A 27,744-nucleotide genomic window follows, 5' to 3' on the forward strand; every position below is an offset into this window, starting at 1 on the left:
TGATTTAAGAGAGTTAAGGGAAACTGGCAAAGGATGACGGGACTCACCACCGAGCCTCCCTGTAGAATCTGCTGCTGGGGAGATGTAAGGGGAAATGAAGCAGAAAGGAAGGATTCTGGATAGTGGTTATGACTGATGAGACCCTGGAAAGAAACCCACTAGGGAGAGTCCACTTTAAACATATCAGCTCTACAGCACAGGATGGCATGACTCCAACCTGGATAGGGTGGTACACACTTACAACTTCAGCACTCAGGAGGCTGAGGCAGGAAGATCACACCTTTCAGGCCAGCCTAAGCTATATAGGGAAACCATGTCTCAAAAGAGGTAGGCATGGAGACACTAGCCAAACTGTCTTGTCTTTCTTCATCCTACCAACTATGACACTGGAAGGTTTCAAACTTAGCAAATGTGAGGGAATGTGTTTGGTGGCAGGGGAGCATCTACACAGGGAAGAGGGACTTCACCTTCACCCCAGATTGTTTCCATTTCCCTCAACAGATTTCCATGTTAATTGGAGAGAAGATAGGATTGTGTGTCAAGTTCACTTTGAGAGGTTATTGTCTGTATTTTGAACAATCTGTTGTGGAGAGCTGCAACGTGCCACGCCTTAAAGATGGCGCCGGCTTCCACCATTCCGACGGTGAGTGCTCTCGGTAACAAACAACTCCTTATTTGGTGTGTTCCTATCCAGCCGGGATCAATGCCATGATCATCAGATGGCTTACACATGCTACTGAGCCTATGGCTTGCGCACATGTGGCTGCTCAGGGTTGGCTGGCCTCGGCTATTTAGGGAGTAGGAGGGGTTTCTCCCACGGTTGCCTCCACATTGTTCATCAAGGTCCTGAATAAACTGCTTGTGAGAAGGATTCCTGAGTTGCATCTTCCTTGCTGGTCGAGGTGGTTGTGACAATCTGTGACATGGGAATTCTAGTTTCTAATGTCTGTTGATGACAAAGTGACTATTGGCTTCTTTTTTTCTCTAAGGGGCTAGAATAGTCACAGAGATGTTCCCTAGATTCCACCTAGGGCAGAAGAACAACACATCATTAAGTAAAATTTAAAGGAACAGAGAGGGAAATTGGTAGCGTTTTTATTACATCTCCTAAGTCAGAGTTATATACAGATACAAAATGAAATAGTAAGCACAATTTTTAAATTGTAGCAGTTAAGTATGTGTTTGTACAGAATTATATTTAAACATAGTATTTTAGAAATTCTATAACTGTATAAATAGTGATGCTACAATTCATATTAAAGCTACATAGTGAGTTAGAAGTGTGTCCCAGTGGTAAACTTTGTCCAGCATGAGCAAAGGCAACAGGTTTTTCAGGACCTAGCTTAGAAAAGTTTCTCTCTCTCTCTCTCTCTCTCTCTCTCTCTCTCTCTCTCTCTCTCTCTCTCTCTCTCACACACACACACACACACACACACACACACACACACACAAACACAATCTCCTGAAAGAATCTGTATGGATGATAAACAGAAATTGGTGAGACACTTGATTTTCACTGTGCATTGACCATTCAAAAAAAAATAAGTGATGACTAAGCAAAGGCTCTTTGCACCAAGCCTAAGTATCTGAGGTTTTTTTGTTTTTGTTTTTGTTTTGTTTTGTTTTTGGAGACAGAGTTTCACTGTGTAGTCATGGCTGTTCTGGAACTCGCTTGGCAAACTAGGTTGGCCTTGAACTCACAGAGATATACCTGACTCCGCTTCCCAAGGGCTGGGATTAAAGGCATGTACCACCACCATTCTACCTGAGTTCAATCTTTTGAAACCAACATGATGGAAGGAGAAAATCAACTCTTACAACTTAACCTTTGACCTCCATACATACATGTGATGGCACACATGTTCACATACACACAAAATAACATTATTTTAATTAAATAAATAAGAAAAACGAGTTTATCTCTACCTGTAAAGATAATCTAGTGAAAATATATTACAAGATAACAATGAAATGAAAAGACACCCCCTACCTTAATCACATATGGGGGAGAGTGAACTGGAAAGAAGCTATTTAAAGAGCATAGAAGCCTTGAGTTTCAGGACCTGGGTTCCCTTTGCCAGATTCCAGATAAAAAGCCAAGATATGGCAGCATGTGCCTGTAATTATAATGCTAGGAAGACTGGGAAAGGAAGGTCGCCAGACTTCACTGACTAGATGGTTTAGCTGATCAACTTCAGATTCAGCATGAGACCCTGCTATACAACCATTTCCTCCTACCTTGAAATGTTACTAAATTCTGCAGGGAAGCTCCTTAAGCGGTAAGGTAAACAACTCAAAATAGCTTTAGGAAGTTCCTGAAACTGACCAGATTTACTAGGTTCCTGTCTCCAGAGTACTCAGACCAAGGAAGCAGAGTTGCAAGAAGAATCACAGAGAATTGTAGAGAAGAGAGCAGCTACCTGGAAGAAGTAGAAACCAGCCAAGCTGCCTGGAAGATATTTAGTCCAACTAAGGGACCTGGAAAGGACACTGTCCAACCTGTTGAACTGCCTGCAGGTTGCTCAGTATAGTCCAAGTTCCCAGCTTTTGTAAGCTGTTACCCATGCAGGGATGAGTTTTAGTGATGCAGCTATCTTGGAATAATTTTGGTTCCTTTAAGTACCCCCTCACCAATGGTGCTATAAGTAGCCCAACCCCCACCCCACATCATCCCCAAAAAGAAGTAGAGGAATCTAGAAACAACATGAATGTCCCAACCTTAACCTTCTTCCCAACCCATCTCTACCCATGTTAACATATTTGGTGTTCCCAAAGGGGGGAAAAATACTACAATGGAATATGTATGATACATAAAGATTATATTTATAAATAAAAGATGGAACTGTAACTCAAGGTTAAAGCAACTGATACCTATATTGGGCCGATTTGCAACCATATCAGTGGCAACGTTATCCACTGGGAAGCTACCCTATCATTGCTAGCACTGGGAGTTAAGAGAAGGGTAGTTGCTGGGCAAGGGTGGTGCCAGTCTTTAATCCCAACACTCAGGAGGTAGAGGCAGTAGATCTCTGGGAATTTGAAGCCAGCTTAGTCTATAGAGTGAGTTTCAGGGAAGTTATAGGGAGAAATCCTGTCTCAAAAAAAAGAAGAAGGAAGAGGAGGAGGAGAAGGGGAAGGAGGAGGGGGGAAGAAGGAGGAGGAGGAGCACAAGAACACTGAAGTGCTAATGATCGTCCTCATGGTATTGGTTGAATTTCTTCAGAGAAACAGAACACCCACTATTTGTCTCCCTCACTTGTAATCTATTATGAAAAATTAGCTTAAGCAATCACGGAGGTTGAGAAGTAATATTACAAGTCATCTATAGGCAATATCTCAAAAGCAACTAATGCCATAATTCAGTCTGAGCTCAATGGTAAACGGAAAGCCAATGATCTGTCAAAAACAGGAAAAGACCAGTGTTCGGTCCCAGTAATTGGATAGAGAGTGAGTCTTCCCCCTCCACTTCAGTTGTATTCAGATCTTCAGCAGGCTGGATGATGCTCAGTCACATGGAGAAGAACAATTCACTTCACTCAATCTATTGGTTGATACGCTAATCTCACCTACAAACACAGGGATGCCCAAAAAAAGAATACCCTGGTCCCCTATGATCTATTCCATACATAAAAATAAGTATCAAAAGTAGATAGCTCTACTGTTTCTTTCTCCTGAATGGCTAGTGATGGAAAAGGTCACCGGAAGAAGGTGACACAGGGAAACTGGCCCACAGTGCTCACTCTTGGAGGAAAGTGAAGCCTATACTGGGAGCTCATCAATTTAATTTCAAAAGTATCCTCAGTAAAAATGAACTGTGCACGCCAATATTGCCTAAGCAGGATCCCTCAATCATGGTAGAAGACTTTTAATGAAAGATGCAAAATGATGTCAGAGTCCTATGTTCTGAGGGGGAAACAGCAGGGAAAATGCGCTATTCCATCACCCATGTCAGAGAGCTCATAACCACCTGGAATACCCCCTTCAGAGGATCAGTGCCTCTTTGCTTCTGAGGGCACCTGAGCACTTGAACTCACATGCCTATGCTTGTGAACACCACACATGCACTCACATACACGCTTACACACACACACACACACACACACACTTCAACAATTAAAATAAAACAACTTTGGCCCAAACTGAGGAAAAGCATAATATGAGAAAGTGAATTAGTTCTCTACAAGTGTTTCACCATTTAAAGTAATTTAGGAAGAATAAAACAAAATTCAAAGACGAGTTAAAAAGCTGAAAATGGATAAAAGACGGATTATGGAGGGAAGGAACTAGAGGTCTGGCAGAATATCATTAAAGAACTAATAATAAACTTCAAATGCAAGAACCTCCTGAGATAACGAGAGCAAGAGCCGACTGAGAAAAAGAGGCAGCTCAAAATGGGAGAATGGAAAACGTCTATGCCGAGTTGCAATGTCTTTAGGAGGAAAACCCAGAGGAAGACAACAATGTGTTCAAAGAAATTCCTTTTAAATAAGGAAACTGTCTCTGACTGAAACGTAAATTTAATCTTCATATTGAAAGGGAGTGTAAAGTTCAAGGTCATTTGATTGCAAACACCCAACCCGGAGATCAGCCCTTAGTGAGCCTTCATCCTCAGTAACATGAGGTGGTAGAAGTCACTGGAAAACATCTAAAAGATATGAAAGAGAAGGACATACAATATCCTACCATAACCTCAAAAAGTATGCAGAGTATCAGTGCACACCAGGCTTATGACCTGGGTGGAACAGACTGATGTCTTCACACTGGAAAGAAGACTAAAGACCACACCACCTTTGCATCCCTCCTTCTCTGCAGCCAAACCAAACCAAACCAAACCAAACCAAACCAAACCCAAACCAACAGACACATGCTGCCTAGTGAGCAAGATGTCCAGTGGGAAGAAAGCTCTTGGGTGACCAATTAATTTAAGTCCATTTAGTAACTATAAAAGAAACACTGGTGACATAGAACTACTTCTAAGAGATGGGAGAAAAGACAAGGAGGAGGCCAGAGTCTTTGTTGGGGTGGGGATATTACTGATGTACTAGATCAAAAGATTTCAAGACTAAAATTATTATTATGATTTAAATATCTTCATATTTTTAATAATATTTTTCTTAACTGTAAATAAGTCTATTAGGAAATGATACACCTGTTATGAATACAACATTTACTTGAAGTTTATCAATCAATTCCAACTCATGTCAGCTTCATCACTCTTCTTTCTACTTCAATACTTACTTATAAAAACAGCTTGCATAATATATTAATAATGGTTAAAAATGTTCTGGGGTGATTTTTTTAACCTCTTCTTCTTTACTTTTCTGTCTGACTTGAAATCATCATAATGAGCAAGTGTTGTATTTACAGGATCAATAATTTTATGTTTAAAAATGAACAGCAAAAATCAAAACAAAATATTTAGGTTATTCAACAAGCTGATTTTGAGCCTAATAAGCAGTGTTATAATTTAATTATATCTCAGACTAAAGATTTTCTTTGCATTTGGATAGATCTCGTCTTCAAATTCCAGACAGACACCTCCATTTGAAAATTCTTTGGTTCTGTAAACAGAATTTAGCATGCAGAATAAGTCCCAGCGTTTAAATTACTCACTTGGCTGCTAAATCAACAACATAGATAGGTTCCAGGGTTGGAGCCAGAGAAAATGATGAAGGTTTAAGACTGAGAATTATTACATTATTTAAAAAAAAAACTCCTTTAACTTTCATGGAACCAACTTTTGTTCTGTTTCTTCTGCTCAGCCCCACGCCATTTCATTTGAGTTGGCCCCTACTTCTTTTGGAGGTGATAGGCAGACTAGCATTTAACAAATGCTTCCCCTATACACGGATGAATGCTGATGCCTGTAGGTAAAAGGCAGTGCTTATAGAACACAGGTTACTGAACTACACATGCTTTTAAAATGACAAGCTCATTCAGGTGATTTCATAGCAATTCTCCTCTCAAGATCCTCAGAACCTTTAGAAAAGTATATAGATTTCCTAAAGTCACAAAATGAGCACATTTTCCTGGGTATTTTGTCTTAAGAATAATAGGGAATAAACACCTTCACACATACTCGCTTAGTAATAATCAGTGTCCTTGTTATGCAAATGTGGGAAACAAAATAATGCCCTCACAGCAATGTCCACCTCATAATCTCAACATCTTATAGAAATATTACATTAGCAAGATACAAAAATCACTGTGGATTATCTGGGTGGGGCCAACATTATCATAAGGGTCCTATAAATAGAGAAGGAAGGCTAAAAATCATTGTCACGGTGATGCAGTGAAAGAGACTCAGGCCCTTGCTTTTAGCTTTGAGGATGGATGGGCACTGGCTAAGGTGCCCATTTCTAGACAGTGAAAGAGGGACACATGAAATGTCTAACCTAATGACACTAACAGAGTTATATCTTGACTGGGTGTGTGATTATTTGAATGTGCTAGAGCTCACATGTTTGAATGCTTGGTCCAGTGTGGCCTGATTGGGGGAGGTGTATCACTGGGAGTGATTTTTCAGGTTTCAAAAGCCTGTGACATTCCAGTTGGCTCTCTTTGTGTGTCCTGTGGTTGTCTCAGCATATAAACTCTGTGGAGGTTTGAATTGGCATGGCCCCCTAAACGTGAGTGTTTGAGAGGTTGGTCCATTGGGAGTGGCACTATTAAGAAGTGTGGCCATGTTGGAGGAAGTGTGTTTCTGTGGATGCAGGGTTTGTGGTCTCATATACGGGTAAACCATGCCTAGTGTGACAATTCCCTTCCTGCTGCCAGCAGATCCAGATGTAGAACTCTCAGCTCCTTCTCCAGCACCGTGTCTGCATGCGTGCTGCCATGCTTCTCACCATGATGATAGTGGACTAAACCTCTTAACTGTAAGCCAGGCCCAATTAAATGTTTTCTTTTATTAAAAAATTGCTGTGGTCATGATGTCTCTTCACGGCTATAGAAACCCTAACTAAGACAAAGTTAAGCCCCTGAAACTGTAGGCAAGCTCCTGATAAACTCTCTCTTCATTAAGTTACCTTGGCCATAGTGTCTCTTCCCAGCATTCCAAAAGTAATAACATATATTAGAAGGAGATTAACCAAGTGGTTCACAGGGTGTGGTCCGAGTAGCCCAACAATGGTTGTCTCCTGATGAAAAGCCTAAAGATTCAGTAGTTGTTCAGTTCACAAGACTGGATGTCTCAGCAGTCCCAGTCTGATGCTAAAGTCCCAGGGAAGTCCCAGAGAGCCCCCATTCTTCAAAGTGCATTGAAATCCCAAATAAGTAGGTTCAAATACCAGTCAGCAAGAGGATGGATGAACTTGACCAATGAGAGTGAGGACAAACAGCAAAAATCAAGTGCTTCCCTCTTGCCTGTCTTTTTGTATGTGTTGCCACCAGAAGATGTGGCCCAAATTTAAGGTGAGTCTTCTCACCTCAAAGGAGCCAGTCGAGAAAATCTTTCATATCTGTATCCAGCTGCTTGGGTTTTAGTTGCTTCCATTTGTAGTGAAGCTGACAACCAAGATCAGTCATCACTTCCCCAAATCTAATTCTTCATGGAAATGCCCTTGAAGATACTCCAAGAGGAAGGAGGCACACACTTCAATAATTTCCCTGGCATTTCTCAATCCAATCGAGCTGACAGTCAGGATTAGCTGTCACAGCAAGTAAATGCTCTGGGTGGGTGGGATGGGGAGAAGGAATTCTCCAGGCAGACACATGGCTGGTTAGTATCAGGAAAGTTGGATGGCAAGTATCAAGCACTAGGACAGAGGACGGAAAAGAGTCATGCACTGGCATACCAATTCGTTGTAAAAGGATCTAATTAGGAAAGAAAAAGTAGCTAGAAAGGAGACTATGTGTTGGGAAATTTTGACTGAAACAGAAAAACATTTATCCTAATTTGAAGACAAGTTAATCCACAGATGCCTCTTACCCAGAGACGGAGTCATGGAAATAAGAGAGTTGAATGTGCCCTCCAAAGACTGAGACCTGGCAATGTGAGCAGGACCCAGACTTATCACTGTATCCTTACTGCTGTCAAATATAATTCCTGTGAGCTTTATCCAGTAGATTTTCCTGGGGAAGAAGAAATTTAAGCAGATAAATGTTTGGGGCAGCATTAACAGGTTACAGATACATTTCCTAGCCTTCATTGCTGGTGGATTTAGGTTGCTCTTCATTTGTCATTTTTGATACAGAGTCTCAATTATGTAGCCCAAGCTGGCTTCAAATTTGTAATCCTCCTGCTTCAGTTTCTAAAGCACTGAGATTACAAGCATTCACTGTATGCTCAATTCCACTGCTGTTTTAGTTTGTTGTTTTTAACACCTACATAAGAAGACCAGACAAGATGCCATGAACCTTAAAGTATCAATGCTTTATTCTAGCAAGTGTTCTTGTCTGAAACCTTTGTGAAAAGGATTTGCCTTGAAGGTGTGGTTGGAGAAAAAACCTTAGGAGGCTCTGTTACATGCTACCTGCTACCTACTTTGTACTACCAGAGGGAACACATCCATCTACCATGTTGAAAACACCTACATACAAAGAATGATGGGCACTAAGCATGGCATGAACCACAGGGAGACAGTTGATGCTGCAGAAAACCAAACTGAACTCACCAGACAGAAAGTAAAAGAGACAATAGAAAAAGCACAGGTATGTACTAGAAATTGGGTAAAGAATCTGGAATGAGAGATGTCCAATGTCTACCACCTCCCTGCCACACCAGTGACTGGAGAAGCAAGCAGGGAAACCATGAGAAGAACACGGAAGAAGCTGAATCTAACATGCACCATTAGAGAAAAGCAGCTCACCCATGGGCACAGCTTCACAGAAGGAATGCAAGATCCTGAAGCTGAAAACAATGGAATGCTCATCATCCCCAACCCCTGCTTTCACCCCATGGAGCCAAGGACCCCAGGAAGAGCTGAATGGTACATCATACAGATCCCAAGCTGAACCAACTTGTGGAGGTAGCAGCGGAAGTCTGTTAAAGGAATCTAAAGAAGTTCCCAATACAATCCCTGACCTGCTCATAGGTATATGGATCACAGGAAGCTTGTGATGGAAATTGGTGTATCAAATTTATAGAGGACACAAGTATAAAGTACAAGTATCTATCTACTCTTTCAGCTAACCATGGGGGTGCTAACAAATCATCGGTTATTACAGCACCAGCTCTTCTCCTGAATCCACATCCAAATGAAGACAACCTACCAGAAAGGCTCACATGAGATAAAATGTGCAAAATAAAGTGAGAAAAGGGAAATTACAAGCAAGAAGACACATAACACTTCAGCAGACGCATAAGACATATCTAAGTAACACACACAATGAGACAGCATTCCACTATGACATCCCCACAAGCTCTAAGTGTCTCAAATCACAAGAAAACAAAGATAAGGAAATGGTTGGAGGGGCAGAAAAATGTTTCAGAGTCTTGTGTTTAAAGAGTGTCCAAGAAGAAAATCAAATAAATCACTTCATTCAGGACCCAAAAAGGAAATTAACCAAAGCAAGTGAAAGAGATAGTAAATCAGAGAAAAGAATTAAAACATACATACAGGGAAGAGTCAGCAGTGAAATGGACACACTAGAGAAAAATTAAACCTGCTTTGGCAAGTGGACTGGAGAGATGGCTCAGCAGTTGAGAGCACTTGGATTTGAAGGAGCTGAGATAAAGGCAAATGACTTAAGTAATACCTTCAATAAAATTATAAAAGTCTATAGATTGCCAGAATGTCTTACCTACAGAAAGCACAAAAAAAGTATCTAGTACCCTAAATAGACCTGACCAGGGAAGAGCCTCTCTACAATGTATCATAGTCAAAATATCAAAATTAGGGGCCGAGAACATGGCTCCACATGAAGTTAAAAACACTTGCTGATTTCCCCGAGGGCCATTTCCCAGCACCTACATGATGCTAGCAACATCCTCAGTTCCAGTCCCAGAAGCTCTAACTCTCTTCTGGTCTCCACAAGAACTCATGCTTGTGGCCCACATGTGTACATGATCACACACACACACACACACACACACACACACACACACACACACGCAGAATATCCAGACACATAAAATAAAATTGTAAAAAATAGGTTAAAAATATAAAGAACTGGAGAGATGGCTCAGAGATTAAGAGCACTGGCTGCTTTTGCAAATGACCCAGATTCAATTCCTAGCATAATGGTTTACAATTATCTGTAACTCTAGTTTCAGGGGATCTGGAACCCACTACTGGCCTCTTGAGGCACCAGGTACACAAACACACATAGTGCACATACAACATACAAACATACAGACAAGAATTCATAAATATAAAATAAAAATTAAAAAAATCACACATGCACACACATGAAGCACAGAAACAATGATACAAGCTGTAAGAAGAAAACAATGCTAATACTAACTACTATACTGTCTTGGTTGTTCTGTTATTCTAGAGAATCCTGGCCAATACATATGTAGAACAGAAACATCAGAATAACATTAGCTCTGCCATTAGCAACCCTGAAAGCCCAGAAATGATGGAATCAGAGATTACAAACCCTGAAGGAAAGTAACAATCAACCCAAATCACTCTACCCAGCAGTTAGCTAGGAACGTTTCAAGACAGACACAAGTGTGATGGATCCCCTTGATTGCAGCTTGACTCTAGCTGGAATCAACTAAAACCCAGGCAGCTGGTCTCTTCTGTGAAGAATTTTCTTGATTGGATGCTTTGAAGTAAGATGACTCACTCTGAATCTGGGCCACGCCTTCTAGTGGCAGCCCACCTGAAAGGATTTGTAAGCTTTTGCCTGCTTGCCCTCACTCGTGCTAATAAGTTCAGCTATCCTGTTGCTGAGGCATTTCTTTGCTGCTATTAGAACCAGCTGCTTGGAATTCCCAAAGCTGCAGATTGAAGACCAGCTGAGGCTTTCAGCCTCGTAGACCAAACAATGACCACACTTTTGTCCTTTCCATCCAGAGACAACTATTGTGAAAGTATCTGAACAGCAATGTACACATGTATGTGTGTGTCTAGATTATATTTACATATGTGTTATACATACACATTGGCTGTCGGTTCTGTTCCTTTAGAAACCTCTAATATAATTAGTTAAGACATTCATGACATCTAAGTCAACATGGTAGAAAATTCTTAAAATAATACTACACACAGAGGAAGAGTAAAATAGTTTCATCCATGAGAACACAAGAAAGAATTCATTAGATAAACATTGGAAAAGAGGAAAGGAAAGGAAAGGACGGGGGGGGGGGGGAGAGGAGAGGAAGCAAACCAGAATGCATATATTATCACCAGGAGTTGTAGGCATTCACCACACACATGTAATTAAAAAAATAAGTAAAAATAAGACAAAATTTTAACCCCCCCCAAAAAATGGCTTATTGTAATTTTTAAGCATCAATTTCCAAGCTTCAAATAAAATTATGTGATTAAATGACTAATCAAATCACTCAGCTAGCCGGGTAGTGGTAGCACACACCTTTAATCCCAGCACCCAGGGGACAGATGCAGGCAGATCTCTGGTCTACAAGAGCTAGTTCCAAGACAGCCTCCAATAAACCAAAACAAACAAACAAAAAAGAAAAAAGAAAAAACAACAACAATAAAAATCAAAAATCACTCAGCTAGTTAATAGTAACGCTGGAGCTCAAATAAAATTTGGATTGCTTGAAAAGCCTACTTCCTTACTTTTGGCACCATTCTGTCTTACTACTGTAATCACCTGGTATAAAGTATGAATACTACAAAAATGACTTTGATCAATTAAACACCCAGTGTATTACAGACTAAGAACATTAAGACAGAATGGCAAGGGAAAGGTGAAAAATGGGACATCTGGGTCACTCCAAGAAATTGTAGTAGAAAGTAGCTACGAGCCTGCCACGCTTGGCTAACACAGGTGAAGGAGTGTGGGTCCATCCAAGTAGTCACCTTAGGAAGACATGCTCATCTGAGTGACATCGTTGTTGCTACAACATATTTTCAGATCTTCTCCAAGTCTGATCATCCTGTGTACACATGTTTTAGCAAAACGAACAAATGAAAAATAATCCATCTCAACCTATTTGTGTGTGTGTGTGTGTGATTACTCAGTTTACTACATTAAACTCTGGTCAGCTTTGGGAAATTTCTCTATAGCAGATCTAAGCTTAAAGACATATTTGTGAACATTGTTATAATACTGCCAGGTTTGGAACATAATTCTTTTTTTATTATTATTATTTTGGTTTTTCAAGGCAGGGTTTCTCTGTGGCTTTGGAGGCCATCTTGGAACTAGTTCTTGTAGACCAGACTAGTCTCGAATTCACAGAGATCCACCTGCCTCTGCCTCCCAAGTGCTGGCATTAAAGGCATGTGCTACCACCCCACAGCGGAACATAATTCTTAAAGAGAATGTTATAATTTGTTTGGCACTATGGCTGGAAACTGAGCTAATCAATGACCTAAATAAGCACTGGTGGTGTCTCATAGTGAATGTTTTTAATATTCCAATATGAATATACTTCAAAGTGAATTCACCTCTGCACTCAGTCTGCCCACTTAAGAATAAAAGGAAAGCTAAGCATGGTGGCCCATACATGCACTATCATTCTGGAGGCCCGAGGTAGGAAGATCAAAAGTTCAAGGCCAGCCTAGGTTATGGAGGGAAGAAAAAGAAAGGGAAAAGGTACTTGGATTCACATTTTGATTAAATTTTAGAAAAATTAGTTCATATAAGTTTACTTCCGAATCCAGTCATTTCAGTATGTCATCTAACCCTTGCTGCTCACCTGGCTATTGGTGTCCTTTCAGGGTTTTTCACCCAGACTTTCCTAAAGTGGCTGGCATTCCAGGTCATACACATAGTCCAGGCAGATTGTATTTACAAGCAGAAAACCTGCAACAGCAGCAGACATATCTATTTAAGTTTCAAGCTACAGGACATGCCACTAAATACATCAAGAGTAAAAAGAAATGTCTTTTTTTTTCACATATAACAAAAAGTTTAAAGACAGGAAGTCCAGACACTGTATGCCCATGTAGATATCATACACCAGTTGGTCTCTTTCTTCACCATCTTATAAAGATTGGATTTCTTTCTTTCCTTCCTTCCTTCTCTCCTTCCTTCCTTCTTCCTTCCTTCTTTCCTTCCTTCCTTCTTTCCTTCCTTTCTTCTTTCCTTTCTTCCTATCTATCTATCTATCTATCTATTTATCTATCTATGTATCTATCTGGTTTTTGAGACAGGGTTTCTCTGTGTAACAGCTCTGGCTGTCCTGGAACTCACTCTTGAAGACCAAGCTGTCCATAACTCACAAAGATCCACCTGCCTCTGCCTCCCGAGGTCTGTGATTAAAGGTGTGCGTGCATCACCACCTCCCAGCTGGATTTCCTTCTTTACAAGTGCTTCTTAATTGCCAGATAGCTGCTCCACCTGCAGACATCACGTACCAATCCAGGCAGGAAGATTGGAGTAGGGCAAACAGAAAGGATGTGGTAGCCATTATGTTTTTTCTTTCATCAGGAAGGCAAAAGTATTTCCAGATAACCCCCAGCAAATATGCATTTAATGCATCAGACTATGCTTAAACAGCCATTACAAGCTGCAAAGAAAACTGGGAAATTAAATATTCAATTTTCCAGTCACTGAAAGTGGGGTAAGACAAGGATGGAGGAAGTTGAGAATTCATGTTGAGTTAGTCAGATTATAATGTCTGTCTCAACAGGCTGACATCTTTTTACTAGGCAGTGTGTTTTCACACTTCATATCATTAAATCATCACAACTGTGGGAGTTGGTCTTTGTTCTTTTAATTTTGTTAGAGTGGCAAGTGTAATCTAGAGCAGTTAAGAAAATTGCTCAAGGAACCCAGCTCACAGGCACTGGCGTCAGTTTCTATAGGTCTCAAGAAACACTGCTGATGTGGGGAGAGAAAGCATCACAGCATGAAAACAAGGGCTCTCCCAAGGGCTGAGCTTTGAGCTCCCCAGAGGCAGCATGCAGGCCTGTCTTTACATCCTTACACACTGTTCCTGTCCTTACTTGAAGACAAACAAGGTCTTTTGGGATTTACCACACTCTTCCATTAGTCACCGAAGCTCTCTCATGAGTCTTATTGGTGAGAGACTAACAGACAGTGAAATACTCACTTAACACCTAGCCTAGATATGTTCCGGACTAGATTTGCTTTAGTGGTCATAATGTAGCCCTTGATGTAGGCCAATGAAACCAGTTAGCCCTCTGTTTTTCCCTGCCATAGACAGAGAAGAGCCTTAAATAAATGACACTAATCATGTTAGTGTTCAGGCATTAAATAGCTTCTTTTCAAAGTTATTTTAATGCCACCATATAGATATTATAGAATAACCCAGATGCTTTTGCTATGAAAAGCATTTTTACAGGATTGTAGAGGTGTTTTTTTAAAATTATTATTACTATTATAAGTTTTAAAGTATCTGGTTTTCCTTCGGGCTCGATATCACTTTAACTGCCTGAAAAATTTTCAGTTTACATTCAGGTGTATAATTATTGCAAATTCAGTACAACTACTCTCATATTATGCTCATCATCTGTGAAGTGAGTTCAAAAACCTTAATACTCTCCAACTGTGTTAACTTCTCCCAGGTGCAACCTTGAATTTTACAAGGTTAACATGCTTAGTATGTAGATTTTAGTGAGGTTTGCTTGTTTTAAATCACATTTAAAATTTTTTGATAAAAGTTCTAAATTCATTGTTCATCTCTATAGTCTACTAGTCAAAATGTCAAAAAAAATTTACTATTCTCCTAGTTATTTGCATTCCTTCCTTTATATTCTCTTTCTGTCTCCCTCTCTCCCTTTGCCTCCTCCTTTTGGTTTTCTGAGACAAGATCTCTGTGTGTAACCCTGGCTATCCTGGAACTCACTATGAGATCAGGCTGGTCTCAAACTTACAGGCATCTGCCAGCTCCTGTATCCTGAGTGCTGAGATTAAAGGCTTACAGGGGTGGGGCGTCACACCTGGCTATTTTTTCTCTCTCTTAATAACAAGGTACTAAACTTAAAGGACTGTGGGAAGGGAGAGCAAACAAAATGAATTTACCAAAGAGAGCATATTCCAGGTCTACCAAATTGTTGCAAAGTCAATTGCAAAAAACAAACAACAAAAACCACTTATTGAGTCAGCTAATGGTAAGTGTTGGGGTGGTGGGGGATGTCCTTGTAGTTTTTCATTTAGTAGACTGTGGTCCAAGAAAAAATATTCAGTATCTTGCCTAAGCAACCTTCAAGGAAGTGAAGACCTTTACTATTAACAAACCTTTTTCGTTTATGTTTTCTTTTAGTCTTCTCTCGTACATTCATCCCTACTGCAGTTTCCCCTCCCTTCACTCTCCCAGTCGCACTCCTTATCTCTCTGAGAGCCACTCCCATTCCCCTTCTAAAAAGAGCAGGCCTCCCAGAGATATCAACTGAACATTCTACAGCAAGTTATAACAAGACCAGGTACAAACCCACATCAAGATGGGATGAGACCGCCCAGTAGGAAGAAAAGGGTCCCAAGAGCAAGCAAAAGGAGTCAGAGACACCCCCACTCCCACTGTTGGAACTCCCATAAGAACACCCAGCTACACAGCCATAATGTATATGCAGAGGACCTAGCGCAGATAGTGTGGCTTTCATCTCTGTGATCTCCGATGAGCTGTGCTTTGGTGCTTCTGTGGACTGCATTCTAGTGATGTCCCTGACCCCTGCAGTTCCTGCAGTCCCCCTCCTCTGCTATTCTTATACCTGCAAGTGAGAACATACATCCATTTCCCAGATTCAGTCTCAACTATTTTATAAGTAGATGTAAATAAACACTGAAACAATGCAAGAGGAAATATATGAAAACAAGAATTTGCATATGCTCCTAAGAGAAGCAAGTTAAGGCTACAGAGATGGCTTGGAAGAGTTCTAGTTCTTTTTGTAAAGGATCTGAGTTCTGGTCCTTGGCATTCATGATTGTGGGTGGGGGCACTTACAACCACCTGTAACTCCAGTTCTAGGGGATCATGTCCCCTCCTCTGGACTTTGAATGCACCCAGATGCACAGGCAAATGCGCGCGCGCGCGCACACACACACACACACACACACACACACACAAATATAATTAAGTCAATCTTTTTTTTTGAATCAGCAATTTAGTTAGTTCTGGTGGCACAAGCCTGAAGTTTAAGTCCTTGGAAGGTAGAGGCCAGAAGGTCTGGGATTTAGACCAGCTTGGGCTCCATGAGATTGTACCTCAGAGATAGAGAAAAGAGCAATTTACATAAAATAATTTTACTAATTCCATATAATTCACATTCACTAAGGTATATCTCTAAGGATTCCTTCTAGGCAAGCTTTATTAAATTTGTGTTACTGTTAATCAATAAATTAATTAGGCAATTTATTTTTATTTCTCAATAATTACCACTGATCTTCTTGTCCCTTCCCAACTCACTACTTTTCTATTCCTGTCACTATATTTAATTATTGGAAATGCCAAAGTCTGGCACTAGTTTCAAAGCAAACGATTAGGAAACCCATAAAGCAATTGGTATCCAAAAGGAGGAGGGGCTGGGTTTTGCAATTGGATGCATGCCTGTAATCCCAAGAATTTGAGAGGCAGATTCAGGTGAGTTTGAAGCCAGTCTGAGTTATATGAGACCCTGCCAATGAATGAATGAATAAATCAATGAATGAATGAATAAATGAATGAATGAATGAATGAATGAATGAATGAATGGTATTAAGGAAAAGACTTCTATGGTCTTACAGAGACAGGACCTGAGGGAACCACAAGCCAATACCTTACCTTTCCTAGAAGTTTGTCACTATTTCTTGTTTGCATTTTTTGTTATTTTTCGAGACAGGGTTTCTTCATATTGCTTTAGAGGTTGTCCTGGAACTCGTTCTATAGACCAGGCTGGCCTTGAGCTCACAGAGATCCTCCTGCTTCTGCCTTCCAAGTGCTGAAATTACAGGCCACCAATGCTCTTGTTTGCATTTTTAAAGGTGGGTTCATAGTTGGAGTGGTAGGTGGTATGCATCTGTATCAAGAGGCAGAGACAGGAGAAACGCAAGTTTGAGGCCAGCCTGGACTACAGATTGAGTCTGAGACTTGACTAAACTATACGCAGAACTCTTGTTTCAAACAAAGTTTATGTTGGGAGCGCTTAACTGCTCTTTCTTCGTGTATTAGAGGCGTTTTTGAAGAGTGGCACAGAATTTTCAATGATTTTCCTACGGTTTAGAAAACCCCACGAGCACAGAATTTAAGTGATTAATAAATAGCTGACATGAAGAAAAGGGGAGCCACGTCGCTGGGCATACATGCTGTTTTCTCTCAGCTTCTTGCCTTCTCTTGGCAACTGTTAAGGCATCAGTGGTAAAAAGCAAAGCAAAACGAAAGAACTAGGAAGTCGTTTAAACTCAGAGACAGATAAGGGGCCGCTCCCTAAACTCAGGATATAGAGTCTCTGCAGAAGGTGCTCAGGGTCCTTGGAAGGTGCTTTGAGGCTTCATGAGGAGCACACAGCTTCACAGTAAGTTAGTAATGGAAACTTGAGTGTAAAACAGAAGTCTATTTGTTCACACATGGAAAATCAAAGTACCATACGACTTTCCAGACAACCGAGGTCTGCAAACTGGGTCTTTGGGACCTTTAACAAAATTGAAAGACAGAAGAAGTAGTAGCCGCCAGGGATGTTTTCCGTGTGGCGGGGGCAGATGGGAAGTTCCAGACTGTCCTGGGGCGCATCCGCACCTGCCGAGAGTGCCCGAAGCACACCTGCGGGGCGGGGCAGCGCCCCGGGACGGACTCCCCAGCAGTCTGCGTGGGTTCCCCCCAGAGGGATCGGGGATCGGCGGGCGGGGAGCAGACGTGCAGGAGCAGCTTCTGAGCACCGTCCCGCCTCCAGGGGGCTCGGGCGCGCGAGTTCCACAGCCCGCAGCCAGCGCTGGCCGGCGCCTCCCGGAGGTGCGCTGAGTCGGCTGAGCGCTGCGAGGACAGGTGCAAAGATTGGCCCGCTAACTCCAGCTGTGTCCTCTAGCAACACCCCCCCCCCATGCTCGCCCGCCCTCCTTTCAGTTTTAGGATCTTCTTAGCGTTTGGATCGGTTCTCTCTTCCTTATGCGTAGCACTGAAAACGACTCGATGTTTTCCCTACTTATTTGAACGCTGAGTGCAGAAAATGCCTTATAGGGAGTTGGAGTAAGAGGGAGGAGTGTGTGTGTGTGTGTGAGAGAGAGAGAGAGAGAGAGAGAGAGAGAGAGAGAGAGAGAGAGAGAGGGAGGGAGGGAGGGAGGGAGGGAGGGAGGGAGGGAGGGAGGGAGGGAGAGAGAGAGAGAGAGAGAGAGAGAGAGAGAGAGAGAGAGAGAGAGAGAGAGAGAGAGAGAACGCGCAGGGGGCTTCTATCTCCAGGACAGACAGAATGATACATACTGTCATTAACAGTTTTGACCCACCCAGACCCCACCCTTCGGTTGCATCCATCACAGTCATTACAAAGGGGCCGCGCTGTCTCACAGCTTGCCCTGTTCCTGGGGCTCTCAGGCTGGCTTCATGAGGTGCACCCAGCCGGGGCTATTGTGCAGTGCGATTGAGACAGGAGCGAGACTACAAGGATCCTAGCAGCTGCTCGAAGCAGCCGGGGCTGCAGCAGCCGCTAAGCCCCAGACCTCAAGTGGATGGATGACTCTGGAAGTGTTTTCCTGAAGGAACCCGCCAGGCTTTGGAAGACCGTGGCAGGGTTAGTGAACTTAGATGGGGCTTTCCTGTTGTGCACTTGAACTGGCTGGAGGCAAGTGCTGTCGCTCGGGTAATCGCGGGGGTGCTGGGGGCGGGGGTGGTGGTGCTGGCGATGTAAAGCCAGTCCTCGGTCAAAAGGCGGCTAGGATCAATTTCCCCTCCAACCACTCAACTCTCTTACCTTTTGTTAGCTTGGCCTTCCCACCCCCTACCCCCTTCCTCCTTGGTGTGGTCTGAACCCTGCAACTTGCTCAGGGGTTTTGATTGTGCATTTAAATGTAATTCTGATTGGTGAATGCTCTCTCTTCTTTTTGTTGTTGTTGTCGTTGTTGTTGTGATTACTAGAGATTACCTTAGTCCTGCCTTCCCAGTTCTTCGCCCAGCAAAAGCAGTTTTGAAAAATTAAGTGCAAAAACATGACAAAGCAATATGAGGTTGCTGTGGTAAGTGAACTTTTAAACCGAAAATTATCATTCTTCTGGTATGATGTCTGTGGGTGGTTTGAAAGGATTCACACACAAAGGGTTGGGGGCTGGGAAGAGGGGTGATTAGACGGACAAACAAAACCCACTGTTTATAATTTGTTTGTTCTTTCTCCTGGCAATGGTCAACAGACAAGTTGTGTGCTTTATTTGATAGTATTGGGTTGGCAGTGGCCTTGATGCATTTAAAGTGGATGAGAGTTGACAGTCAGTAGGGAGTGGGGGACCCCCAGGAACTGGGATAGATATTGTCTGTTTTCAAAAGAACCCTGAGGCTCTGACTTCCTGAACTTACCAGAGTTCTTTGGGGCCTTCCCTATCACTTAACAGAAAAAGAACAATAGGGTCTTGCTCAACCCGAGGCTATCACAGGCTCCTCCTCTGAACGAACCCCTCAGTCTTCCTCAGGTAGCAACATCAGAAGCATCACTGTTAGACTTTAAATCCTGAATTGAGAACCAAATAATGCATATGGAAAGTTGTGGACTTAGGTTTAAAGAAGCCCTTACTTATGCCTTCCTTGCCATAGCAATTTTCCCTGTCCTATCCCCTTTAGTGGGAAAATGTTCAGATCCTTTCAACATCCTCTGAGTCCCCTTTGTTTATTTTATATTGGAAGTATATTCCAGGGAAGGATTCCTCAGTTTTACCTTTTTATCTCCTTCAGTTTCTGAGAATGAATACTATCCAAGACAGTGTTTGTGGTGTGTCCAAGTTAAGAATTCTAAGTTGGGTGAAGGACTCCACTTCTGCTCTGGGGAATTCTAAACTCTGTCTGGACCTTCTCATATGGGAGAGAAGTATTAATGTCAGTAGTCTTGACATTATTATTATTATTACTATTATTATTATTATTTTATTTTGTGGAGTCAGTTGCTTTTGACTTATTTAGGGCTTTTGTCATAGAAGTGACTGAGAATGCCCTATATTTGAATGGATCTACACACTGTCTGATAAGGGAAGGCCATCTGAATTTTCAAGTTTGAATGTTGTAATAGAAACAAAAAATGCCCCTTGAAAGGAATTCCTTCTTGTTTTGTTGAACTTCTTACCTTTCATTTCTGTGTGTGCTGATGTGATTGCATTCCTATGATTCTCAAGATGTAGTCTAAATTGTTGTTTTTTTCAGTAATTGTAAACTCCTTGTTAACCTAGAAACTTTTAGTGTGTTTTTATGGTATAGATGAATGAATGTTTTGTAAATGTCTTTAGTAACTGTTTTAACAGTTGACTTTTTGCCTGTTCTACACAAAGTTCCTGTAACTTCACAGTAACCAAGAGGAAAGAACTCCAAGTCAGCTTTCCAAGTCAGCTTTCCAAGTCATCAGCACTACTGTTCTCAGTTAGAGTTCCCAAACTCAATAGCCAATTAAGCTACTTCCTGTGTCAAAAAAAAAGAAAAAGGAAAAAAAATCAGTTCTGTAACCAATATGTGTGGGGGTGGGGAGTCTCAGCAGTTTAGAATTCAGGGTTGCATGTTTGGAGTAGCAGGACCTCAGTAGGGAAGCTTACTTTTCTGTGAAACTGGTGCTGAGCCATGGCCAGGTATCAGTATTCTTAGAGACAGACAGACAGCTAGCAGTGTTCTTGGAGACAGACAGCTAGCAGTGTTCTGCTCTCTATAGACAGCCAGCTAGCATTATTCTAAAGACAGACATAATTAGTTTTGGTCCTCACTACTTCACTTCCTTAGCTATTTAACTGTGTAATTAATCTCAAACTATATTAGCATCATTTGAGATTTTAAATAAGTACATTAAACTGTATGTATGTACACAATATTAAATAAGAATATTATTTTCCACTATATAGATAATTGTAATTAAATATGTCTCCTGTACATAATAAAAATAGATTAGTTTGACACTTTAATTTAGAAAAATATCCTTAATTAAGAGTTCTTTTAACCACATTCCATCTCAAATCATCCGATTTCACTGTAGCTTCCCACCTACACATTGGAAATACTATTTCAGTTGAAGACACTCAAAAGAAATATTATTTGAAAAAGTTAGGGAACAAATCATTTCTGATATTTTCCCTTGATAATTCTGTAGTTCCCTGCCAATGTTGAGGCTGCTAAGTATGTATGGAAATTTCTTCATAGCAGAATGTAATGTTAGAACTATTTTTTTCTAAAAAATCAAAACAATTGAACATATATTTTATGCATAAAATGTAAGTGTTCTTCTTAGGCATTATTAGCATAGTGGGGACATAGAGATCATATTCTGATATTTTCCCTCAACCTTAGTCTATTCAAATACATTTTAAAGTAGCAGAAAGTTTATCATTCTCATAAGTAGAAAATCCTTTTTTTTCTTTTGATTTGTTTATTTTGTGTATGTAAACATTTTCCCTGCATGCGTATGTGTGTACCACATTTGTGACCGGTGCCCACAGAGGTCAGAAGAGAGTATTAGATCCCCTGGTGATGGAGTTATGGATGGTTGGGAACCATCCAGTCTGATGCAAGAGCCACACATGCTTTTCACTGCTTAGCCATCTCTTTTGCCCCAAGAAGAAAATTATTGAATGTCTTTAAGTCTGACAAACAGGCATTGCTTCCTAGACTATGGTTATTTTGAGTGATTATTCACATACTAAGACGTAGATAAGGTGTAGGAGATGGGGGCGGGCAAGCAGACTACCTCATGGTATGTCAAATACATTGAAGATCTGGATTCTTGTAGGATACCTAGGGCATGAAATGTACCTAGGAGCAAGGAAGTAAGATAGGACTCATTGAAGTGATGCTGTCATTGTCCCGGTGCTAGGGACTGAACCTATGAACTCATGCATGTTAGGCAAGAGTTCCACCACTAAGCTATTTCTCCACCAACATTTTCAATCATTCATTTATTGGTGTGTGTGTGTACGTGTGTATGGGCACGGAGGAGAATGATGTGGTATACATGTGGGTGTGGAAGCACTGCTTTCAGGAGTGTACTCTGGGGACTGAACTCAGGTAGTCAGGTTTGGCTGCAAGCACCTTTATCCACTGAACCATCTCTAGGACTCCAACATTAACATTTTTTTAAGATACAAAAGCAATCTTTATTATTTTATTAGCATAAACTAAAGTGTATCTTACATATCAATTATGTAGTCTAAAATAGCTGAGAATTTGCTAGTTAATATTGTCAGTTTATCAGTCAGGATCCAGTCATAGGGGTAAGTGCTTTGTATATATGATCTCAGTTAATGCTCAAAAAACACTGAGTAGCAAGCTCATGTGGCCTAGGAGCTTGAGTGTTTAGGGTCAGATGGGTCGTAAAGCATAAGAGGATTTGAATCAATGTCTGTCACACTATGTATTTAGGTCTAAAAGGAAACAAATTGTGAAAACCCACACAATTTCCATAAATTCTGATTACCTGGTAATTTTTTTTTTTTTGCTTGAGTGACAAGAACTTTTTCTCAGGACAAATAAAAATTTAAAAAAAACTTTGAATTATTTCCAATGACGTCTTCCAGTTTGTTCTAGATGCAGTAACCTTGTTTGATTGCTTATTTCTTAGGGATATTAATTATGGAGATTTGTTGTATTCTTTGTCCTGTGCCCAAAACAAACACACAAAAGAGAAAACAATAACTCAATTATAATGGCAAATTATTTTAAAATAAATTTCCACAATACCTATTTAAATAAAAGGGAAATATAACTGAAAATCTAATTTTCCTTAATTGGAACCTAAAGCTAAATAAGTAAGCTGTTTTGTTTTGTTAGCAACTTAAGTAGGATTTAATTGTTATTTTAAAAGACCTGAAAATCAGATTATAATAGTATTTTCTAAAGTAATACAATCCTATAGGATTTTATCAGTGGTAGATTAATGTTATCTTTTCTGTGGTATACTTCCTGCACTAGTGTTTACCTTGATATTGGTGGTCTCTACCTCAACTCTTCAGTGAGTTAGAGATCTCCAGTTTATAAACTGTCCTCATTTGGTGAGCCAAAAGAACCCTAAAAGCTGAAAGTTACTCCAAAAGTTAAAAGTTTCAAATGGAACCCTAATCTACAATTCTGTTTTTAACATTAAACAATGATAGAGTCTTAGCCAGACCTGACGACTTTTGAAACCCTAGACATTTAGACAGTTGAAGTAGGAAAACTGCCTTGAGTTCAAGTCAGCCTGAAGTGCTACCCTTCAAGGTCCTACATGATGGGAGATTCTCTAACAGACACCAAAAAACCAGCCTGTACATTGTAAGTGCTCTTTTAAAATTAGTCTTTGGTCCATATATATATGCCATCTGCTTGGATTTGTTGTTCATATGGTTAGATCTGTGAAAGTGGGGTATTTAGATTTGATCAAAATAATTAAGGCAAGTTGCCCTAATTTTCATATTGCCCATATGGAAATAGATTTAAGAATATCATTAGGGCTAACAGGAAGCTGCTCAGTACTTCAGTTTTACTTGAAGAGGAGGAGAAAACACCCAGAATAAGTCAGGTATCCATGCAGTAACGGAATCTTGGCTTGTTCTTTTTAAAATTAGTTACTTTTGTAAAAATTCAGAGAGCTTATATATTTTCAAAAAACAAAACCAAAAACAAGTCTAGTCTGGCAGTGGTGGCACATGCCTTTAATCCCAGAGCTCAGGAGGCAGAGGAAGGTGAATCTCAATGAGTTCGAGACCAGCCTGGTCCATAGTGCCAGTTCCAGGATAGCAGATGCTACATAGTGAAACCCTGTCTTAAACAAAACAAAACAAACCAAAAAAAAAGGGGGGGTCAGCAAAATGGTTCATCTAGTAAAAGTGCTTGTAGTGAAAACCTCGACACTTGAGCTTCATCCCTGGAACTCATATAAAGGTTGAAGGAGAGAACAGACTCCACAACTGTCCACTGACCTCCATGTGTGGTACCCTACATACCATGTATGTAAACACACAATAGTAAGTGCACAAATAAAAAGTTTCTAAGGCAGTTAAATCTGAGTACACTGGCACATACTTGTAATCCCAACCATTTTGAAGGTAGAGGCAGAAGGATCATAGGTTCAAGGCCAATCTGTATAACATAGAGATACTCTGTCAAAAAACCAACAATGTTTAAAATAATACACATTATATTAATGATCTTGCCAAGTGCAAACCTTTTTAAAAAATGACTCATTTGTCTTTTAAGTCTAACTCTTTTAAAGTGGAATTACCTATATTTACCATATTTAAACTATGTTACATGAAAATATCAGTAGATGTTCTTGAAGTCAGATAATTTTGAACTTTAAGGAAGCATGCTATAAAGGGGAGACTCATAAGGTTTGAATGTGAATAACATTTAAAATTCAGTTCTGTTACATTTTGACTCCAGACTACATATCTTGAAAGACTGGTCAAATCTTACCCCCAAGGAAATAAATATGGTTGTTTGCACATATTTAAAAAATTTCAATGAAGTTTAGTCTCTGTTTTTAATGTTAAAACATTTTCATGACTTTCCCATCATATCCATAATTTGAAAATTTATATTATTATGCACTAAAATACAAACACTTTGTCTAGACAGATTTTCTTTCCACTCAAGTTCATCAAAATGCAAAATCTATCCTTATAAATAAATACATATAGCTGTAGGTATAAAAGGCTGTGGTCATAGCAATGCCTAGCAAAAGAGGAAAATTAAATTATTAAACATTTTTTAGCTTTAAACTTAAGGGATAGTAGATACCATGAAAATGACTTTTTATTAAATAATAAGACAATTTACTATACTAACTATTAACTAAAGACCAGGACTATGTTAGTGTAACTCTATGAACACTACTTTTTTTTTTTTTTTTTTTTACAAGACAGAGTTTCTCTGTATTGTTTTGGAGGCTATCGGTCCAGCCCGGCTTCGAACTCACAGAGATCCGCCTACCTCTGCCTCCCGAGTGCTGGGATTAAAGGCGTGCACCACCACCGCCCGGCTGAACACTACTTTTTTTTTTTTTAACCTCTCCACTACTACATTCTCACAACTTCATAAAAAGTTATAATGTCTTTAAAATGTTAATGGGAAAAATAGTAAGTATCTTTAAGGTAAGGAGAAAAAAGCCAAAAGTACCTTAAAGTCTATCTTGACCCTGGGATCTTTGAGCTCTTCACTAGGATTATCCCTATATACTCTCCGAATAGGAAACCATTACACATTGCGTTAGAGGAGTTACATGTTGTGGACTTTGAGTACCTCTGAGAACATGAAAGTTTTTTCCAAAATCATGCAAACTAGATGCCACCACCCTTGCTAGACACCGGGAAAGCTGGAAAAGGTAGTGGCAAGGCTTTAAATTCCTTAAAATGGAGATTATAAAGTTAATAAGACTGGAGATTGTTTCTATTAAGAAGATAGAATCCAACTTTTTGAATGTTTCCAGAAAAGTAGCTTAAAGAGCTAATTAATATTATAAATATTTAATACAATGTTAAAAATTACCATTATCCTTTGTTAAAGATAATGAGAGCTAAGACTGCTGTAGAAATTTGGCTTGCATTTCTAATTTCTCAGGACTTGATCTATCTGCACTGAATCTTATTTTGTGGCACTGATGATATACAGAATATGTTTGATTGTTACCGTGGAGGACACATTTGAGGCCACTGTATCTGACAACTCAAAAGAATGAAAGACTTTGCTCTACAAGTATCACCTCATATTGTCTAGTTAAGTGCAATTCTAGAGCATCCATGGGAATGCCCTGCTGGAAAATAGAACCATGTTACCAAGCAGTGTACATCCCACGTCTGAAGTAGATATGTCACCTAATAGTTAAATGGAATGAAACCATCAGTGTCAGAAGTATGTACCAAGTTCCCTTAGAGAGACAAAGTGTGGACCTACCGGTATGCCTACACTGGGCATTACTCTGACATTTGTGAAGGCGTCTTGGGTTTGGCACATGGACTTTGTGTTTTCTTTCCATTAAGAACATAGAATAACAGATTTTCAAATGGCATGCAGAAAGAAGGAAGTGTACATTTGCCTTATCTTAACATACATATGCACTTTATGGTGAGGGAGAGTGAACTTCCTGCATAGGATGCTGCTGGTTCCAAGATTCATTAGTACAATCCTTCAGACACACTGCTTTTGACAAATGTGCACAGCCTGGAAAGCCTTTCATATATTGATTATGTTAGTGTTTTGTTGCCAGTGGCATAATGGACCCGGCACAAACTCCATTATTATTCTTCTATGCAAAAAAAAAAAAAAAAAAAAAAGAATCTTGCAAACTGTAAAGGGTTTTCACAAGCAAAGGCAATTAAAAAATTAAATAATGTAAGTGCTGGGGGAAACTGCCTGTGAACTGGCTATTGTGAGCAAGGGGATGTAGTAAAGGGGTTATTTGAGACAGATTGATCTAAGAATGCTTGAAGGTGGTTTCAGTCTCTTTGCATTGTTGCATATCTGCCCGGGAGGAAGGGAGTGTTGCTAATGTGAAAGTTTCCTAATTTGTGACTAATTTTCACTGTTTGGTCAAGTTCAAACCATCCTGTCTCTTTCTGAAGCTTGCAGTGTGTGGTTTCACTGTGAAGAAACAAAACAAAACAAAACACCTTGACTTCAGACTAGGACTTTGTGTGCATATCATCATACAGTTGCTCACTTGATACTCCAATACCACAATGTAGTCCTTCCTTCCGGGAGTCTCTCCTGGCAACCTTTTTTAAAATTATTTCCCTGTGCTCATTTTAAGGAAACTCCTCTCAACATTGTTATATGTATTATTTTATAGGAAGGAAGTATGTAAAACACTCTTGAACTCATTTTACTTGTGAGCTTGAATAGCATTCAGATTAGAATGATTTCCCCCGAATTTTGTAGGCTTGCCCAATCCAGCTGTATATTTTATATGCTAATGTAAATTCTATTTTTGTTCCCCTTGGGGGTTTAAGTGATTATAATTGTTGCTCTTCAAAAGCCAAACAGATGATGATTGCTGCTTCAGGAGTGTACCAAAAGAAACTGGCTTTCATTAAACCTGCTCACCCACTTCATAATTATCTCCATTTTATCTAGCTAAGAAGCAGGAAAAAAAACGGCAAGTAGAGTTCATTGAAGCCAGTTCAGTTATTTAAACATCGCTTTATTGAAATAGCAGGAGGTGTTAAAAGTTGGGGGAATGTTTTCCTTCTAACCCTGATATGTAGCCAGTGGCTCAACTCAAGAGTTAGTTAAGCATCCAATGCCAGAGGCCACAGAGATGGAGAGGAGTTAAAGAGTACTCCAATGACAGCTTTTCTGAAATACTCCTCACTTGTTCTTCTTACAGTATGTTGAAAATGGAGCTATCTACTACTACCCAAAATGAAAGACCTAAAATGTATTCCAAGAAATATCCTATAGAATGTTTAAAAAGTGAATTTGACTGATTCAAAGAGCCTGGAGTCAAAGACCTTACAAGGAATCCTTATGTTGAGCTTCCAGATCTGACAATAAACCAGAAAAGGCTGCATTCAGGGAGGGTGGTTCCCTCGGTAGGGAGGCACAATGCCTATGAGTTGTCTGCTCTGCCATCCTAGGGTAGCTAGGAG

At 40.2% G+C, this 27,744-nt stretch overlaps 1 protein-coding gene across 3 annotated transcripts in view; it reads left to right on the forward strand.

Moving 5' to 3' along the window:
• The first annotated feature begins 18,532 nt into the window (after positions 1-18,532).
• The window catches only part of Elavl2 (ELAV like RNA binding protein 2), a 155,892-nt gene continuing 146,680 nt past the window's right edge, over positions 18,533-27,744 (forward strand). For 2 of the 3 annotated variants that reach the window (XM_021229618.2, XM_021229621.2), the window contains exon 1: positions 19,110-19,182. Coding sequence is in view for 1 of the 3 variants with exons in the window: in XM_013116516.3 (XP_012971970.1) it covers positions 19,156-19,182 (27 nt within the window). In the remaining 2 variants the exon portion in view is untranslated. Of the gene's footprint in view, positions 18,741-19,084; positions 19,183-27,744 lie in introns of those variants that run through there. The other variant, XM_013116516.3, reaches the window with a different exon arrangement.

This window comes from Mesocricetus auratus, unplaced genomic scaffold (assembly GCF_017639785.1).
Source record: "Mesocricetus auratus isolate SY011 unplaced genomic scaffold, BCM_Maur_2.0 Super-Scaffold_100014, whole genome shotgun sequence".
NCBI lineage: Eukaryota > Metazoa > Chordata > Mammalia > Rodentia > Cricetidae > Mesocricetus > Mesocricetus auratus.